The following is a 20,552-nucleotide window of genomic DNA, read 5'->3' as shown; positions in this document are numbered from 1 at the left end:
TACCAGCTGCTGCCATTTCTTGCTGTCAAAACTCTTTTTCTAGTTCATTTTCATTGAGTGTGCAGCTGAAATTCAAGACTGTGAAGGTAAAAACTTTGGCTACATCTCTATTCTATACAGCCTAATAAAGTAATATATATGTATATAACATTGAATTTTTAATTACATTAACAAAAGAAGCTGTTTTTAATGTGGATTAGTCATTGCCTTCACTAATATGGTGTACAGGACTGGTATATAAATCATGTGCACTGATGGACAAAAACTAAAAAACTTTCATTATATCCACTGTCATATTCAATGTTTTAGATGCTTTTCTAAGACTGGGAGCTGTCTCATCATCTTACACACTGTATTTGAACTTTTTTCCAGCTCCATTTAGACAACAACAATGTTCGTCAAGGTACAGTCAAAAATCTAGCATGCATACTAACAGAGGGTACAAAAGATTTTGACTTTTTCTACATTCTCAAAATGCAGTTACAATTTGTAGATAGGTGGAATTAGGACGTAGCTCTCATTGAGCAAAAAACTGTCCCAATTCCATACTACAAAATCATTTGCATACAGTATGCACTAATTGTATTGTATACTCGTTGTGCTGTTAGTTGTTTTCAGTATAACTGCATCTTTGGAATTCCACAACCAATTAAACATAAACAAAGGGAAATTTTCCTGGAAATGTTTCACTACTTATTCATCTTAGTGTTGCAGCTATGAGTAGCTTCCCCATTTTTTATGTACTTGACTATAATTACCTCTTTTCCAAAATGGATACATTACATACTCAAAACCTGCTTAGATTTGAATTCAGGAGGTATCCTATAGGGAGAGTCAAAGCTTTTGCACTTGTGGCACCTTGGCCCACACGTCCACTATTATCTTTCATGTTCTCTGTTGGTGGTTTGACAGACTGGTCTGTGAGGAAAGAAGGAATCTTAATGAGAGAAGGCTGTTTTTAAAGCTCAGTCTCTGACCCACAGTCTATTACAGAATACCCTTTACATCACAGCATCAAGCGAGGTGACGCCACAGCAGCCGACTGTTCCATTCTGTCTGAGATATATTAAGATGTCAAGAAGTGAAGTCAGACGTGGGGTGGCCGCCTATTGGATACGTGACCGTGGTAACCCAGAGAGGGAGAGCAGAGGAATTCCTGGCTGTGTTGCCCCTGGAAGCAGAGGAATGAAAAGAATGGGCCCCATTCACAAAGTTCCACTCAAGCGGCGCTCCTACACTAATAGAGATTGACATGAAGAAAGGCGACAAGTTGTTTTCACATACACTGGCTCTTTTGTCCTCTTTACTAAGGGGCGTAATGCAGACAGTGTGCTCTGAAAATAGACAGAATTTGATGCGCTTGTTTTTTTAAGTGGAGAGCACTGTGTCTTGATTGGAGTATGTGTGCAATTAGTGTTTTGTTGCACACTGTTATTGTGAGGATAAACTGGCAGGGTAATCCGCCCGGCTGAGTGAGTGGCAGACGTTTTAGAATAGGCAGGAGGAGAACAGTGACTGATGATGTTCTGTCTGATTGATATTTCAGAAGAAGCAGCAAATACTAAGAGATGGACAACTTTTTAAAGTCTTTTTTCTCAGCCCTCACACCTTGTCAAAGACTGTGGGAGAAACTGGATTCTTGCCTCATACAAGCTCATGAATACAATCATCCAATGCACCCAACTGCTCATGAAAAAGAAACTCAAGTAACACAAATAACACTGAAACAAGGCGAGGAGTCTGCAATCACACTGTCAGTTTTGTAAGCCTGGACTTGGGCACAGCTGTTCCTTGAGCTAAATGCTAACGTCACCATCTTAATTTGGAGTGTTAATATGCGGACACTGCAGCATACACAATGTACAGCTGAGACTGGTGTTCAATTCAATTCATTCAAATTCAACTTCATGCAAGAGAAAAAGGAATTGCTGAAGTCATTAGAATTCATTCACTGGGTATCATGAATATTTGGACCAAATTGTAGGACAAATGTCACTGTCATTGAAACTTTTGTTATTTATTTAAACCTGATCATCTTGATACCATGACCTTGAATGTGATGGATGATTGGTTGAAGCAACTGTGGAAGCTCAAGTCTTACCATGCACTTTCAGTCTGGCAGCGGATGATGAAAAATCAGCTACACATGCAAAAAAAAAAAAAGAAAAAGAAAAAGAAAAAAGAAAACAGTTTTGTTATTTGTTTTCTTGTTCACTAAATTTTGCTGATTTTCTTTTCTATGCAGCTGTGGAAACTTTGTAGGACTAAAAGGTTGTGAAAAGTTTTTGTCTTTCCTCAACTACTGGGCCCTAGATGGGTCTGTCCCATGGGGATTTTGGTTATAACTGTGCATGCTCCATGCAAACTCCATTACCAGGCAGACATGTATTACTTATGAAGAGACTTATATGTTGAAGAAAACATACTGCTAGAGAAGAAGCAGGTGGTTTCTCAGAGGATTAACATCTGAGCTGCCTGTCAAAAGCCATGCTGCGCTATGATCCTTACAATCCCAGCATCTCTTTGTGGAGTACAGGAACTTACACAGAACACTTTCAAGATATGTTTGAAAAGGCAGAGGCGCAGACAGAATTCAAGTTCAAAATACCTCCCGTTTGGCACTGTACGCACACACCCCCCCCACAAAGAGAGCCGGTGCGGCGTGACTCACACTGGTGTGAAAACACAGCAGAGAGGTGGGAGGATGACATCACAGCGCCCTTGGAGTTGGACCCTGTCCAAGCACGTACATAGGGGGCACGTACACATGCGTTTATATATATATACATTTATATACGCACACACACACACACTCCTCCTCCTCCTCCACCGCTTCTCAGTCACACCAACCGCCCCCACTACACGTGCACACGAACGCACCCTGAACATTTCCTCACCAGAAATAACACTGGTTGTCCTGAGGAGACACTGGAGTTATGTTTTTGATTTTCAACTTCATATGGGGGGAACGTGGGAAGAGGCAAGCCAGTGGTTGGCCAGGATACGGCCACACTCTGATAGGATTTGGGGGCTGAGGATGAAAAAAATAGATATTAGAAAGGAAAAAGGTATCCAACTCTGATGCTCTGAAGCTCCACCAGTTTCTTAAATGTCTGCATATATGTTTGTGCGCCTGCAATCGCTACATGTTCTCCCCCTCCTGCCTGGGCCTGCCTCCAGAGTCTGTGATGACAGCACAAGTAGAAAGGGAGTGTGATTAATTTTCAAACAGAAATCCCCCACCCTTCCCTTTTCCAACCATACATACGGCATTCAAATGCAAGAACACTCACATGCTCAGTGTTGCTAAAGCGATTGAAAAGAAGAAGGCAGGATTAAAGCTTTATCTGTAAGACAAGTTGCTGATACAGTGATTCACCAACAGAAACACATTTCACCATGCTTCCAATAAGCGCTGTGTCTTCTTTGGCAGTGTTTAAAAATAGTTATGCAGGCTGACGAATACACACTTGAGTCATGCAAACACGGTTGCTTCAACAAAACAAAATCTCAAATCAAGTCCATTAAGTAGCTTTGAATCATAAGACAAGTTGTTATGTTTTTGTAGACACCATATTGCTCCAGTGTGGTGAAAAATTTCTTAGTCGCTTATTTATGTAACCAGCACATACAAAGCAATATTAGCAGTACTTTGGAGTCATATTTCTGGCCACCTGATGAATGTGAGGTCAATATTCACTACGCTTTTAGCTCTGTCTGTTGTCTGACCAATCACTGAGAAATAAATAAATCCAGCTCCACCACCGGTTAGTCAATAAACTGTGTCAAGTGGATGTATCTGAGATTTTTCCTGATGCAGCTGCAACACTGATGACAGTAAAGTTTAAATTGGAACTGACTGACTTTTACATATGCCAGCATTATGTTGCTTTCAAGTGCTCCTCACTCGCGCCCATTTCTCAGTGGGGACGTCACAAATGAAAGCTGTTCTAGAGTCAAGCGCATTTGGTCTGAACGTAAAACTAGACGGACCCTGGAAATAGAAAGTGTTTTCTAGGTGTTTGTTTTATTATCAACACAGTTGTTAACACAACATTTTAAATCAACATTATCCCCTCATGTAGTTAATGTGGCAAACATGTCAGCAAACAGTTACCAAGAGTTTTTACAAACCCAGGAGACTGAGCATCATTAGCATTAACTGGATGAGTATAAGCCCATCATTCACTCATGTTGCACTGTTTTGGTCTCCACCAATACCACAGAAAAACATCTGGTTCTTAAGCTGCTAGAAGCTCGACTATGTTCATTGGCTAGTCATTAATTTTGTCTGTCTGCTGTTTGCTGCTGTGCAGGTTAGTTTTTTTGTTAAAAACATCTGTCTGCTGCATCTGGGAATGAGGTTGATTAGAGCTTTGTGTGTGAACCAAAACAGTGGGATTAAAACTATGCCTAACTGCAGTGCTGGGTGATCACTTTTTTGGGTTTGTTACCATGAGTGACACCAATCACATTGCACAAAACTATTTGATCACATAAAGGTGTGTGAACATAAAGATATCAGCAAGTGCAGCTTTAAATGATTCAGTTTGCTAAAACTTGCTGTATCTGTTGAAATGTAAAAATAGATCTCTGCAACATTTATTATTCACAGAGAAACATACTTAGTTGTGGAACAGTAGTGAAATAACTTCTACTGTCAGGCCACTCCTCTCATCTCAAATTCCTCATCATCTCTTAATTACATTCTCTTTTCTCTTTGAACAAAGTCAGAGCACTGAATATGAACTCCAAAATTACACCAAAGGATGAATGACAATAAGACACTCAGGCAGGTTTTCTCTGTTGTTGATGGTTTTTTTTTTTTTGGAGGGAGATGTTTCTGCAGCAGACTAGCCCTTCCCACTCAGCTTGGTTTTTCGATATTGTTAAAGAGGGTAGATGGAGGTGGTTCTCAAGAACACAGGTAGCTTTAAAAAGCACAGCGCAACCACAGGTGGCATGAGAAGATGGAGGACAAAATGATTCGATGTTAGATCTGGATGTACAAGAAACCTTCCACCTACACTGCTACATCTGAATGTGTGATTTTGAGTCTATTTTCTCCTCTGATTTTCTGGCTCGCTGTGACCGTAGAAGCTACAGCTCCATTTGGGAGGGAGGCACTGGTGAGGATGCTGGGAAGTGCAGAGTGGAGGGGAGGGAGGAGGAGGAAGTGAGGAGTGGGGGTGTCTGGGTCTGGCTTGGCAGGGTGCTACAGCAGTTAATTAAAGTTGCCGGGCAGGTATTTCAGGATTAGGAGTGGGAGTGTAGAGAGGGCCTCTGGTGGACTTAGCATGAAGTCGCCATCTCATGGGTAATAGTGGCTGTGAGCGCTTGATTGTGCTGATTGTGTGTTTAAATATACTACACGGTCGTCTCAATAGAATTAATTTGTTGTGGTTCATTTGTTTGGCTGCTGATAATTTTGTGTCATCTTATTCAGCTAACCTCTTATGTAATGGACAAGTGTGTGATTATTTCTTGTGTTTTGTTTTCTTGTTATCACCTATAATGTTATTTGGCCATTGCAGCGTTATTCATTTCTCATGATCATGGGCCTTCATGTTGGCAGATCTGTACAAATCAAACCCTGTATGGTGAAGAAGTCGAGGGAATTCAGCTCCATCTCTTATATGAACATGAATGAACTCTGCTCACTGTATTCTATACCTGTCCTCATCAGAGAGCCTCTCTGTGTTTCTCTTTCCTTCCCACATTCCCACGCACAGATACAGTTACATCACCCCAACTCCCAAACATTTGCTCATTTACACTCATACACGCGCACACACACACACACACACACACACCATATGGCTGAATGTCAGACAGCTGCAAGACCTGGAGTAATGTGGTAGGGGATTGTGTTGCAGAAAATGATGATGGTGATGATCATGATGACAGTGATGATGGCCCTTGCTCACAACAGCAACACTGAATTACCTCCTTGTGCAGACACACACACACATACATGCATACACACATGATATATATATATATATATATATATATACATGTGTATGCATGTATCTGTGTGTGTGTGTGTATGTGTGTGTGTGTGTACATGTTCGTGCGTGGGTGCTATGTGTCAGCGTGCAAGCTGAATTGTTATTCTGTACGTGTGTCCGTGTGTCACTCAGCCTTGTGATAGATACTGAGCTGTCATATCTGTCAACCAGACAACAGTTCCACATGCATATTCATCATTATGCTAATTTCGCCCAAAAGAGCTTTAATGAGTTCACAACATTAACAACTCAGATGAGGTGATGAACAAAAGCTTTGCAGCTTTTTTCCCTGTAATTCTTACTGAGAAAACCCTATCAGTGACTGCTAATTACAATTTTATTTTACTAGAATTTGTCTGCGTACTAAATTAATTTGCAGGGTGCTGTAGTGCTCTTAAACCATCAGGCTTTAAAAGGGTTTAGTAATAATATGGGCATTAGACTATTCAAAGTATTCAAGTTATGCTTAATTTAAGTGACCACCAGATGGCAATTAGATTTATATGTTGTAACTGGTGATTTGGTTTATTTACTGTTGTAAATATTTCCCATGTAACACTATAAATGACTAATAGATTCCTCACCATGACACATTTTAAATGCTTTACACTCCAAAAAAGGCAGGCTCTGTGGAGCAGAGGAGAACAGAGTGAGCCTGTCATCTAGTGGTCAAATTAAGAAACAACAACAAAGTCTGTGTCAAGTTGTGCTTTGAAAGTAGAACAAAGTCTGTCTAGTGTACTGTTGACACATGCATAACCAAGAAGACACCCCAGCACTGAGTCATATATCTGCAAGTATTTACTCATAAACATCTGACATCTCTTCTCCAGCAATAACATGTTGCATTTTACATGTTGCATGTGATATATTTTACACAAATACAATTAAAGTAGTCTAAAAGAAAGAAAGAAAAAAGTTCTTGAAAACAACACAGATACATTGCGTATCCAGAACATCATTCAGTACAACACACTGCCATTTCACACAGTGCACACATTAACAGTTGTTTTGAGTAGCATTTAGTAATACTAAGTTGCAAAAAAAAAAAAAAAAAGCCAAAGTTTGTCCTATGATGGTCATTCTGTGTAAGTCTCCGACAGGCAACTCTGGTCAAATGCTATGCTTGTATTACAGTCGGATGATTATTAACTTCATTGAAGTTGCAATAAAAGAAAGGAAAGAAGAGTGAATTGCATGCAGAACTCTCACTTGTCCCTTGTTAAATCTGAGGGGGAGAAAAGAAATGGCATCTCCACTGGACAAAACAGTGAGGACAGAATGACCAAGACATTATTATATTCACAGAGGGAATATCTCAGACCATCTAGAATATCACTGTGGATTTTTTTTAATACAGCCCTCTAATGGTAATACGTTAAATCAATTATGTATTCTCATGGTTTCATCAATCTACAATGCTGTGAAAAACTTGGTATGTACAATGCAGCGATGGGCAGTTATCAAACCAACCAAATCTAGGATATTTTCTGCTATAAACAAAGGCTATAAAATGAAAAATATCTTCAGTTTTGCTACAGGGAAACTGACTCATTTTGCTCTCAGCGTTTCCCTCCCTCTCAACGCCTTAAACAGGTTCATGTGACCGCTGAGATGAAAGACACAAGCTGCAGAACTTCCAGTGTAGCCAACATTTGCATGTAAAACAATAAAATAGCTGCATATATTAAGAATCCTTTCACCCCATTCAAGGAAGCCTTTGCAAGTGTAACTGCAACCAAAAGCAAACATAAAAGAGAAGAACAAACTGTACTTACTCTCCAGTGTGTGAGCTGTTTGTGGAATGCATGTAGCACCCTCTTGTGGTGATTTCGTAAACTACAGCTAATGCATTCAGTGGTAGAAAGGCTATGTACGGGGTGCAAGAGTGCTAATACTCTCATAAATGAAAACACAAAATGGGTGTAGGAAGGCCAAATGTAATCAATCATATTGTTGATTTGCAAGGCATATCAAAGACAGTGGTTTGAGAAAAAATACAACACCATTGTGGAAATTTTCAAGTCAGTGTTGAACAGTTCCAAGTCATTTCCTATCCTCTACATCCTGACTGCTGTACAAATTCTCTGGAGAAAAGATGATAAAATCTTCTGGATGTTTTCTATGTAGTCTTTTCAACTGTGTGTCAACTGCTTAGTTTGTAGTGGACGGGTGTTGCATTTGGTTACATCGAAGACACAATGAACTGAGCAGGAACTAGAGGTGCTTTAGACAATGAACATTCTGTCCCACTGAGGGAAACCTTGACATTTGGACCTTCAGTTGATTAAATCACCACACGCTTAGCACTTTGCAGCAAAATGTTTCCACATTTGTCCTTGGGACTTCTCTCAAATGGCTCATTTTTTGTTTTTGTTTTTTTTTTGTTTTTTTTGGCATTGCTCAATGAAACAGAGAGTCCTAGCTGGATTGAAAACTGCAGCTAGGTGTCCCTCTTTATTTCAGCCCTACACAAAATGAGACACATTCTTCCAAGACTGTGCAAAGTGTGTGGTGACAACATACTGTATATTCCAAAAATAAAAATAAAAAATCATGCTATCACTTTAACACCAACAGCCTTTGCGTTCGTCACCCGCTGTGCTGTCACAGAGTCCCTCCTCTTCCTCCAGAGCAGCAAGATTAAGCTCGTCATTGGACATTCGGAGAAGATCCAGGTCTTTTTTATTGGCTGCCAGCACCTGTTCAGCCAATCGTGTGAAAGTCTTGGAAGGAATGGCAGCCACAGGATAAGAAAAAGACGAGAGATTAGCTGCACTGTCATTTATCAAGTCATTTCCTCCCATTATACTATAACCATGACTGCATGCATTGCTCTGATCTTGTTACTCGTCTGCACATGGTCATAAAAAATGTCATGAGTTCCTTTCTCTCCAGATCTCCTCACCTCTGTTATATTATGGTTGGTGAAGGCACTTGTCTCGAAGAAGTCCATTCCATAAGCCTTAGCCAACTGCAAGACAGATAACAGTGACACATTTTACTTTCCTGACAAAATAACTTGCTCTTTTAATCTTTTTGATTTAGGAGCACAGACAACTGAATAGATATTTCCTTTTCCTTTTTGTCTGCTGGCAGTTAGATGAAGTGGTGTGTTCAAATGCAGCTTTTAATGAAAAATATGAGGCAATGTGAGGGAACAGGAGGTGAAGCATTAGTCAGTATGTGTCTGCACTAACGTAGTTCTCTGAGGTCAGATCGGTTCATCAGAGCCCTTAGAGCCTGATTATGGACTAGAGTTTCAAACGTGATGAATCCCAGAACACAAACTGAACAAAATATTACAGGTTTTGGGTGCAACAATTTCAAGCAAAACCCAATCCAACTCACAGCCTCCAAACTTCAGCTTTTATACATACTGCATAAGTATTTATTTCATCATTTATGCCATGTCCCATTGCACAAAAACACACACACACAAAACCTGTTCAGAGAGGTCAGAGTATACAAAGTATTTGCATCATCTCATATCTCATTTCATATCATTGGCCTCTGATTTCAGCCTAAAAATCTACCAGGAGATAGCTTATACCACAGAAGCAGTGACTGACTCACCTTGACACCTTGCTCTGTGGCCACCTGCCTTTTGTCCACCTCATCTGACTTGTTCCCTACGAGGATCTTCTGGACCTTTTCAGGAGCATACTGCAGGGGTTTGTCATGTGGATATGAAGGGATATTTACAGATAAGCAGGAGGAACAGAAAAACAAAATTAAACAGATAGGAGGAGAGAGAGAGATTTCAAATGTCAAGAGAATGCAGAAGGGAGAAAACACAGGAGCGACAGCGCTCAGGAAATTAGACCTAGATTAAAAGTAAGTGGGAAGCATGCCAAGATCAATAGTGTATATATTTGGATAAACCCACAGAGGAAATTAGGTCCATAATGACTAAATTAATAGAATAAAATCATCTGGGAGATGGCAGGGGGAAGCAGGGCAGATGAAACTGCTTTATGAAGACTCAAAGCCAATAGAAAAAAATGACTGCAAGAGGAAAAAATGTTCTCCCTCCGGTATTTATGACTACACATTTAAAAAATATGATGACAGGTATTTGAAAATGAAGATGGAACATAATAAACACAGCATAGCTGTCAGGTCAGTACATTTGGTTTATATCACACCATGTCAGACATCTGTTCTTTGTCAACTTGGAGCCTCTGCACAGTAAGTAGTTTTGACAGTTTTGCCCTTTCTACAACGTGGGAAAAAACTGCTTGTTGATTTTCCACCCACCTGATTTATCTAATTCTTAAATCCCCAGATCCCAGTGACTCACCTCGTCCACGTCACTGGCCCATTTCATGATGTGTTGGAAGGATCGCTCACTTGTGATATCGTACACCAGGAAGATTCCCTGAACAGAGATGGCCAAAAATTAAAAAAACAGATGAGAACTGGGGTATTTTAAAACACTTGAGAGAGTCATGTTCTCATCTTGAGCCTTAAAAGCAGTATTTTTAAATCAATACGTTTGGACACATTGATATGATTACTATAAACAAACCAGACCACCACTAGGAAAACTGGCAGCCTCCACCAACAATGCATTTTACATTGTAAGCCACCAGCTGGATGAGAACTCTGCTGAATTGTTTTATAGCACAAAACAGGAACAGGACACTTTTGTTCCTATTTCATTGCCAGTTTCTGGGAAATAGGACAATTCAATTTCACCCAGTTTAACCTGTTTAACAGCCCAAAGCAAAAGCAGAATTCATATATGACAGTGCCAATGTGGCAGGGGTTGTGTGTGACCATGGAGAGCTACTTACAAGATCCTCTAGGGAAGCAAAGGGACATGTCATCTCTTTTAATAGGAGAAACACTACACTTACAATACCACTGGTGTAAGAGCAAATCCTCTTACAATATTGACGTTTTAAAGCTTCTAGCTGCTGTAACTTTGATCCATAAGCCTTGAAGAGATCCCTTTAAAAGCACCTAAGTGGTTCATCTGAGTACATGAAGTGGTGCCAAGCCTTTGGCACGAGTTATTTTCATAGCTGTAACAAATCTAATTCCAGAAATTAATTAGATTTAAATTTGCTATGCTGCTCTGTAGTTATAATATTACATTAATGTGTGGCAAATCACTCATAGCGACTGAGTAAATGGAGGAGACTTAAGGTTAACTACCTGTGCTCGTCTGTAGTACTGCTTGGTGATGGTTTGGTACCTCTCCTGGCCCGCAGTGTCCCTGGACACAAAACAAACACATATGAATATGCACACAAGACATTTGTGAAATTAGAATATGAGAACATGCAGTACAGCAGCCAGGATCACAGAGATACTGAGGTCATGAGTTGACATAAGAGTGCATATCCTCAGAAGATTTTTACCAGAAACCAGAAAGCAAGCAGATGTTAGCTTTTAGCTCAGCATTTAGCTTCAGCTTGTGCTTATGTTGACTCTAAATGTACTCTCAGATGTATAAATTGGCTAACTCCAATACTGTTGACAGACAAAGTTGATAATTGTCGACAAATATTTTGAAAAATGTAATTAAAAAAATATACACTCATGTTGTTTTTTTTTTAATTCATTGCTCCTACATATCAGCAGCTATGCTAAGTTTAGTAGATCATTGCTCCAGTTTATAAAAGCTAACTTACACTGCAGGTCAATGACAGGACAGAAACTCTAGTCTCCTGTATGAAAGTACTATTATTCATGGTTGAAAAGAGATAAATATTTAATGAATATGCTGCTGGTGGCTGGTAAAAAGACCAGGAAATTGTTATCATGGGAGAGCCCAACTTTAAATGCATGGATATAAATTACAATGGACAATTACAAAATGGAAAAATTGGACGTAACCAATCAGACAACTATAAGCTATGATAGTTGTACTTTTGCAAATAATAATATCCTCTCTGTGATATCTAATATTTTGCTAATCTCATGTACAAGGCCTTCCAACATTGTGTCCCGCTCCAACATCTTACCATATCTGTGTCCGTACTTTGATACCATCTATTACTAGTGTCTTCATTTTGAAGTCGACTCCTGTAAGAGAGAGAAGATGTGGTACAATATAAGTACAATATTGCATCCACAGATGAGCTCTGGGTTTGTCTGTGCTCAGGCTAAATGTTGTGAATCTTCTCAGAGGTGTGTGCACTTTCCACCCAGTAAGTGACTGAAATCTATTAACCCGACATGTCTTTCACAGTCAAAGGTTCACCGGTATCTGCTGCAGCTTTGTAACATCACAGAGGGCATGTACACAATGAGAGCCACATCATCCCTGTATAATCAGCCTGTTTGAGGACTAGGCTAATGATCCAGTGAGCGGAGCCCTCGTTTAGTTCTTTGCATCGATCACATGGGGAGGTGGATTAAGGGAGAAGGGCAAAGTGGAATGAATGCTGCACAACACCACAGATGAGAGAAAAGATGCAGAGCCGAGAAGGGGAGGGGTTAAGCTAGAAGCCGCTCATGCCTCAGTGATCTCTGATCCGTTTCAGACGACTCAGTGTGATATTGCTCATAGACAGAAAATCACAGGCAGGACCAATTTCTTATTTCTATAAAGACTGACCCTGTGTTCATTTTTGAAAGCCAAAACTGATATGGATATTCTTGAGGAGAAGTCGCTGATGGTTAATATTTTGTGCTGATGTTAGGTTGTTTTATATTTTTTATAACAAATCCAAGTATTGATTACTTCCCCAGAAATATATTTTGGCAGATACTGAGGTCATGAGTCCAAATTCCCTCAGCACAGCCCTACTTCTCTAAGAATGTTTTTCCACCAGAGACAGGACCATTTGACTTTTTTAATAATTTATTTGGTAGATATCTTATTTCCAGTTGTGCCATTCTACAAATTTCTTTTCTTTTTTTTCTGGTTCAACAATCCAATTCCAAGATATTTGCTTGAAAAATATCAGAACCAGGCTTAAAATCCCCAGCATGTGCAGAGCATATGCAGTATTAGAATGTAAACTCCTCTTTATTCATTAATCATTAATCAACTCTCATGTTCCCAGAAACATTACAGAGGACAATGGATGGATTACTGGGCACAGGCCCGGTGGCCCTGAAACCACAACCTCTGTTTAAAGTGACTATTATTCACATCTCCTGCTGAAAGAGCTCAGTCAAAAGCAAATGTGTTACTGGCATTTTTTGCTCTTGATCCCAGTGAGTAAGTTAGCATTGACTATGTGCCAATACTTTAGCATTAATGAGCCTTTACCACAGGTTTCCTTTGATAATGTCCTACAATATTGTGAACAGTGTGCCATCGTTTCGGTGTAAAATATGACTTTCCTGCTGAGCCAGAAAGCTTTGGGAAGGGTTTAGGTGATATATCTTTATCTACAGTGTGAAGAAAATACAGAAGTTCTGGTGAACTCATTGTCCTCAATGGTAGATACCACCCTGGTGCTGCTGTACACTAAACAACTAATACTGACAACAATAAAAACAATAACAATTATAAGTATAGTCTGTTTATCTGTCTTGATGAGATATTATTAAAATGCCTAAATAATAACATCAGATGAACTCAGCTTCTACTACATTCTTTTTTCTTATCTTTTTTTCTCAATGTCTGTCTCCTCACACTAATGCATTCAAGTCAATAAAAAGCAAACCCACAGGCTTCTATAGACCACACTAATCCCTGAGAAATCAATTAACAGTTCAGATCCCAATTAACCTGACACTCAGCACCCATGTGTCACAGCCGGCATCGCGCTCAGAGAAAGAACTACTGAGGCCGATCGATTCACATAACTACGAGAAACTGCTGTTTGTGGTTTTTATAGCTGCATTTCTGCAAGGTTTGTATTCCAAACGATTGACATAAAGAAACAGCATGACAGATGTACTATAGCTCTGGCCTGGCTGACTTGTTTTTTTTACATTTTGTGCAAGAACAAGCTGGAGTCGAGCAAAGTCTTGTGCTCACTGACTCGTCAGCGTGAGGCTTCATTTAAGTCATGCGGCGGCCTTTGCCTTTGACTAGAGAGTATTCAGACCAAGACTGAGTGAAAGGTCAGCATAACAATCAGTGGCTTGCCTTGCCTGAGGCTTGAGAAGAGAGAGGAGACTAATGAAAAAGAAGCTGTCTTTCAGCATCATTGTTCGCCTGCATTAGCACTGCATTAAGCTCCAGTCAGAATTCATCCATGCGAAAACAGCAGTGGTTCAAATATGAAATGCAGATAGAGGCTAATGGATTCTCCAGTTGTACAGCAGGAGTGTGAAGTAACGGGGTGAGTGAAATCTGAAAACTTGAAAATGAATAAAGACGACCACACAGGCAATTCATAATGGAGTGAATGGAAATCAGCAGCAAGTCGCTTAATCAGTTATATTTGGATAAGGACTAAACAAAGCTTCAGCCCACACTGTCTGCTTCCAGCTGTTAAACAAATCAACTTCATGGTCACCCATCTGATTGCTTTGTATTATTTTACAACAGCCGAGTAAAATGAGGTCATTTTATAGAAACAGATGCTCTCCTAAGGTGGAAACCACAGTGCAAACAGTGAAGGCCCTTAACACAATGGGCTGAGGCTGATGTGAAGGTAAAGTACAAAATGTCTCTCTTTCTCTTTGTTCTGGGTGCCTCCATCACTACAGCAGACATCCCATTTGCTGCACAATTGCTCAATCTGCATGAGAGATTGTCTGGAAGGTCCTGAATGTTACAGGATAGATGCACGCATGTGTTATGTAGCCAAAAATGTGGCATTCAGGAGCAGCCTTTATTATTGTGTTGTCTCTGGATTCAGAACTGTGTCTGCAGCTTCTACTCATTTGACTTAACTGTGACTTTTTCTGCATAGGAAACCTTATACTTTACACTGATGAGGACTTTTGCCAACATCCTAAGTGAGGAAGAACAGTTCAACATAAAAAATCCATTCTACAGCTCCTCTCCTCCCTTCAGAGGGAGCTGTGACAATGGGTACAAGCACAATGCGCACAATACGAGACAGAGCAGTTAATTTAACATGGCAGCGTTTCACAATCAGCAGTGTGAGAGCCATGTAAAAACTAATGGGTGCACACCCAAAATTGACTTGACTAATTACCAGGATGACTGTGTTCGACTGCGCAAGACAGATTAGGCGGTGACACGTGTCAGCGTGCTGTAGGTAATGGTGACGGACTCACTAATGGATGGACGGATGGATGCTCTGGCACTGACACAAATTCACTGGAGAATGGGTCTGTCATCCATGACTATCACACCGACAGTAAACAGCTGCTGTATTGTGGCCACAGCAGGACAAAGGACAAACAGTTTTTTTTTTTTTTTTTTCAATTATAAATTTGTCATCAATCTGTACTGAACAATTAAACTTTCTAATGACCTTCCACATTAAATTAAATATGTATATAACTCAGTGAGTGTTAGAAAGCATTTGTTTTATAATTTGGTTTTACAAGAAATCGAGGAAATAAATATAATTTTGAGGCTACACTTGAGTGTGGCTGGTATATATATATTGGAATATGCATATATTAGGGACAATAAGTGACAGGAAATTGCAGTACAGAAATGTCACACATAGACATGTCTATATACATAAGCAGACATTCTGGTTCTGCTGCATTGATTTGGATCTGTCCACAATGAGTCTGACAACAACAATTTTAACTGATCTGTATTTTTTTTTATCCATTTTTATGGACATCAGCCAGAGAGGTGAAAGAAGGAAGAAAACTCCCAGCCAGATGCAAAAACTGGGGACACCATAGTTCATGGTCTGCACTTTAACCTCTAGGCCACCAGAGTGCCGCTGTTAAGCAGCTTTTGACATAAACTGCTAACTAACAAGCTAACAAACAAACAGCATCACAACTATGCCCGCCTCAGCAGAGATATAAGATCACACTTCCTAGAGAGTCAGGGAGAAGTCAAGACTGAGACAACAGAATTCATTTCCTTGAAAACCTCTTTACAACAGGCCAGCCATCTGTGGTGGCTGTGATCCATGCCAGGCCCTTTAGACTAATGAGCTCATCAAACAGCAGCGGGCCATGTGCACGACCAGGTCGTGACCATGACACCACTGGGATCACCACCACGAGAATGGCCACTTATTGAGCTATGATATAGAGCAGGGCCACGCTCATGCTTCACAGGTACTTTGACAGCCTGAGGCTCTGAGGAGTCCAGTGACGAGACTGCCGGGGTAACAGTGAAGAAGATTAAACTCAGCAGCGTGACTGAGTGCCATTACTAAATCATCTCTACAGCTGCTCTTTGCCAGAGAAATGTGCTCTCTCGGGCCCACATGAAAGTCCTTTACGAGGAACAAAGTGGCCTGTTAAAATAAAACAGAATACCTGGATGAGCACGGGTATATTAATAGTTCAGGTGAAATCAGAATCTCTGCTGCACCAATGATTTTGAACAAGTTTGATTTGTAGTGTTTGAGCTATTATTTTATATATAAGCAGCAATCGGGGAATAAAGTCATATCCTTTGTTGATCCTATTGCCAGGTGTGCTATTGACTGTCCTCCTGTCTGAGTTCTGTCTTTATTGTCAAAAAAGTCTTGGTAGATCAAAGTTTGGATTTGAATGCAGGTCTTGCTCTGCAGTTTTGACTCTTTTTCCTCTATGCAGGAATTCTTTGATGGCATGAATACAGAGCCAGGCTGCTTTTCAATTTCTTGAGGATTACAGAAATAATGTACAAGACGACAAAGCTAAAATACACAGTATGTCTGCCGTACTTCATGCAGCCTGTAAAGAATATTTATTCTAGTGCTGTAAAGGTTTCCCATTGACCTGTCAAAGAAAGCAGAGAAAGCCAGGTTAAACATGAATAAGCTTAAAAAAAAATTCAAAATGCTCCATTATATTGAACAACAAATGAGAGAAATGGTTTCTGTGGAGGAATCTAACTGGCCTCAACCTCATCCAGCACCTTTAGAATGAATCATAAACAGTTCTTCTCACCAAGCGTCAGTGCTCAACCTCACTTAAATTCTTGTGAGTGAATGGGAGCAAATCTCTTTAGCCAGGGTACAAAATCTAATGGAAAGTTTTCCTAGAAGGGTGGACAACAACAACAATCAAGTAATGTTTTTGGTGTCGACACACTTTATTAGCATCTATTCATCATCACACTGTTTGGTGGGAGCTCTCAGTGTTTAGATGCTTTGGGTTCATTCCTCTGCAGAACAGCAGGAGATGCTACATGAGACGTTCATCTGCTTGTTATCCTCTAATGTTTCTGTAAGAATGCAACCCAGGTGGGTGAGAGATCCCAGCAGTTTTTGAGATAATTAAGAGCAAAAAGTCAGCGAGTGGACTGTAACAGGAAGTGGTGAATAATGGAGCTACCCATGAGGGAGACGTGGGAGAGAATTTATATGCCTCTGTCATCATGAAGGTTAGGAAATTATTTATTGATCCACAGCAGGAGAGCACTGATGGAGGTCACTCTTGATCTCTTTCTCTCTCTCTTTTCTCTCTCTGAACTTTGTTGGGGCTTGTTTAGTCTGAGGAGAGTTTTGAATTATTGCAGGCCCATGAAAGACCTCCCAGCATGGCTTATAGACACAGTCTGCTGCCCACAACCATTCAGTCCAGTGTAAATATCTGGACTGCCTGATTTCTAAGCATCCAGCTGTGTCTGCAAAGGCATACTGCAACAAAAGCACAAAAAGATCTCTACCTCCATCTTTCTTCAACATGTTTCTTGTAAGAGACCTCAGAGAGGTTCACTACGTACAAAATGAGCATGACTCTACAGGGTGGAAGTTACCTGTAGAGAGCTATAGATACAAAAATAGCACTCTGCAGTCTCTGTAGGCATCTGAGCATATATCATGAGTGACTGGAGCAGGTGAAACGACAAAAGTATTCAAGGTTCAGTGTGGTGAGGCTTGTGTGATGAGGAGAAGAGTGTAAAACTTTGAGTTTGAGCCTCTTGCTGTGGCTGTTTTGCAGGAGCCCACTGAGCAAAAATCACGCTAAAAAATGATGACGCAGTTTTATTCTTGTTGTCTTTCCTTTTAGATCTTTTCAAGTAACACCAGTCTGCAGATCACGACCCCGGCCACCAGTTTCATGATTTATTGTCTTGACCTTATCTGGACAACACATTCTCTGTCTTTTTAATAAAAACATAGTAATCTGTCACAGCCAAGAGGAACATCTCCTGACTGTTGCGACACCCTCAAGCTACAGGGATTTCTGTATCTTGTCTCTACATTATGGCCAATTACTGCAAACAATGTCAGAAAGTAGACGCTAGCTAAAGAAACAGAAGCTCCCCAGGGGAAAATATGTCCATTAAGTGAACACACACACCCATACACACACACACTTTGGGACGGACCAGGTGCCACAGAAGAAGAGATAAGAGACTCCACTGCAGCATGTGAAATAAACCACTGCTTACTATACGTCCTTATCCCACCCCACCTCAAAGTGAAGTGTGGTAATGTGCCTGTCATGGTCCACACTCTGAATCCAAATTATGCAGATAAATATACTGCACAGCCCTTTAACCATGAGCAAACAGGCTGGTGTAGCTTTGCTGAGTCCGTACCATTTTCAGGGATGCTGCAAAGCTGCGTCTAAGTGTGGAAACAGATACTTTTAGTTTGTTCTACAAATAAAGAATGAGCTGAATATGTCAGACTCAGGCCTGATGTGAGAGCACAGAAAATCACATTTGTGCTATAATTATCTTCCAGAAACCTCATTTTGTTATCTGAGGTTTAGTCTGGTGTTTCCATTTTTCCCCCTGAAACGAGCACCATGACCCCAAAACTAAAATTTTTATTCTATCTTTTGAGTTAAGAAGAGAATTCATACACAAGTCCGATAGCTCATTAGTAGGATGATACATAGTGGGGTCAGTAAACCAAACAGTTCATCTCTTTGATCAGGAGCTCCCTCTGAGCCAGCAAAGAGATACCTGAGGACCCCCAGACTCCAGTCTGGCAGGTAACATGGGAGCCTGGATGCAAAAACAAAGCCCATTCCCATATGTGAAAGTCAGTGCCAAGTGCTGATAGTTATTAAACTCATCTGTAAGGCTGCCAAGTGTTGGATCTTTCGCCCCCAGGGCTTCCTCAACCAATGCAATCACGTTAATTTGATAGTTAACACTCTCTTTATTCCACGTGAATTCACACATCTAATTAAATCAATACATAGCCTCCTTTAAAGTCCTGATCTGATCTGTAGGGTGTAAACTGAAAATTCAGTGATCACAAAGAGAAGGTGATGCGCATATGACATCAATAGAAAAACGCTGAAAGGCGATTCAAACGGATGGGAGTGCTAATTTAACACAAGTGCAGTATAATATGGAAGAAATAACTCATGCTGGCAGTGCAGAGTCTTACCGATGGTGGAGATGTGAGACGGGTGAAATTCGTTGTCCGTGAATCTGCATAACAAACATGTTTTCCCAACCCCAGAATCTCCGAGAAGCAGGAGTCGGAAGAGAACATCGTACTGTTTAGCCATAGTGTTGGATGTGGTGTTGAATTAAAAAAGCCCCGGTCAGCTAACTCAGCGATGGATGACCAGTTCTTCCCCACCCGCATCCCATGTCTGCTCAGACGGTCAACATAAGGCTTTGGCTTTGCTTCTTTTTGTTCACTGATGCTGGGGGGTCGGTGTGTAACAAAACAGGGATGCTCCAGCTTCCCAGGCAGCCTCCAGCTTCCAGTGGGTGCGGTGGACCACCGTCAAGTAAAATTCAATGAGGAAAGAATGCTTCCGGTGGTGCTTTCCAGCATAAAAGCCTCAGCTACTTGAGAACAAGATGGAAATGGCTTGGATAAATGTTTTTGTTGTATATTCAGTGGTAAATAGAATGACTGCATGGTAAATTTTCCAGAATATCATTAATACACAATTAAAACAAAATAAAATAAACTGTTTGTAGTTATATTTCACTTCACAATGTTTGTTATATCTAATTATTGTATATATTCACAAATCCGCTGTCTCTGCACTTAACATTCAAAATCTATTCCTAACAGGATCTTTAAATATCAATTATCATTTATATTTGCATCCTCAACTCTCATTTACTACAGATATGAATAATTCTATTGTATTTTATTATTTGTATTATTGTACCACTTTTCTTCAAAGATTGAGATTGTACTTGGTGACTAGATTGTTGTAGTTTGATTGAGCATTATTTTATTTTGTAAAAAGCACCTTGCAAGCACAGTATACACTGAAGTAATAACAGCCATAAAACAAAAAAATTACCAAGGGACCCTCAACAAGATACAGATCATATAGAAATTAAAGTATATATTATTGCTGACTGGACTACTGGGAAAAGTGAACAACTACCCTCAGGCCCTTGACCTTCAGGGGCTCCAATAGCCCCAGGCTTATTGTGTAACAGTTTTCTGGAAATTGTAGTCTTGTAGAAGGGTCATGTCTCAAAGTTTTGCTTTAAAACATAAATTGTATACTTTATATATACATTATATACTTTATATCATACTCACAAGATGCATTTTCCTTGATATAAGGTTGGATTCTTGACACACAGAG

General features: G+C 40.2%; 1 protein-coding gene across 1 annotated transcript; it reads right to left on the bottom strand.

Annotated features, from left to right (window-relative positions):
• Positions 1-6,794: 6,794 nt before the first annotated feature.
• Positions 6,795-19,816, bottom strand: rab15 (RAB15, member RAS oncogene family). Its single transcript, XM_018682565.2, has 7 exons — positions 19,376-19,816; positions 11,987-12,047; positions 11,175-11,235; positions 10,315-10,392; positions 9,588-9,677; positions 8,920-8,985; positions 6,795-8,737 (listed from the first exon to the last, which is right to left on the bottom strand). Exons 1-7 carry the CDS (start codon positions 19,497-19,499, stop codon positions 8,579-8,581), a joined length of 639 nt encoding a protein of 212 aa, XP_018538081.1. The 5' UTR covers positions 19,500-19,816; the 3' UTR covers positions 6,795-8,578.
• Between the last annotated feature and the right edge of the window lie 736 nt (positions 19,817-20,552).

This window comes from Lates calcarifer, linkage group LG7_1 (genome assembly GCF_001640805.2).
Source record: "Lates calcarifer isolate ASB-BC8 linkage group LG7_1, TLL_Latcal_v3, whole genome shotgun sequence".
In the NCBI taxonomy this organism is placed as follows: Eukaryota; Metazoa; Chordata; class Actinopteri; family Centropomidae; genus Lates; species Lates calcarifer.
The sequence above is the reverse complement of the archived record's forward strand: the minus strand, read 5'-3'. Positions and strand labels throughout refer to the sequence as shown.

What these genes read in the sequence shown, in the direction of transcription:
- rab15 (XM_018682565.2), bottom strand. Translation starts at nt 19,499, where the DNA reads ATGGCTAAACAGTACGATGTTCTCTTCCGACTCCTGCTTCTCGGAGAT. An exon ending in GTCTCACATCTCCACCATCG is followed by an intron (nt 12,048 to 19,375) that starts GTAAGACTCTGC and finishes TCTCTCTTACAG; the next exon opens with GAGTCGACTTCAAAATGAAG. An exon ending in AAAGTACGGACACAGATATG is followed by an intron (nt 11,236 to 11,986) that starts GTAAGATGTTGG and finishes TTTTGTGTCCAG; the next exon opens with GGACACTGCGGGCCAGGAGA.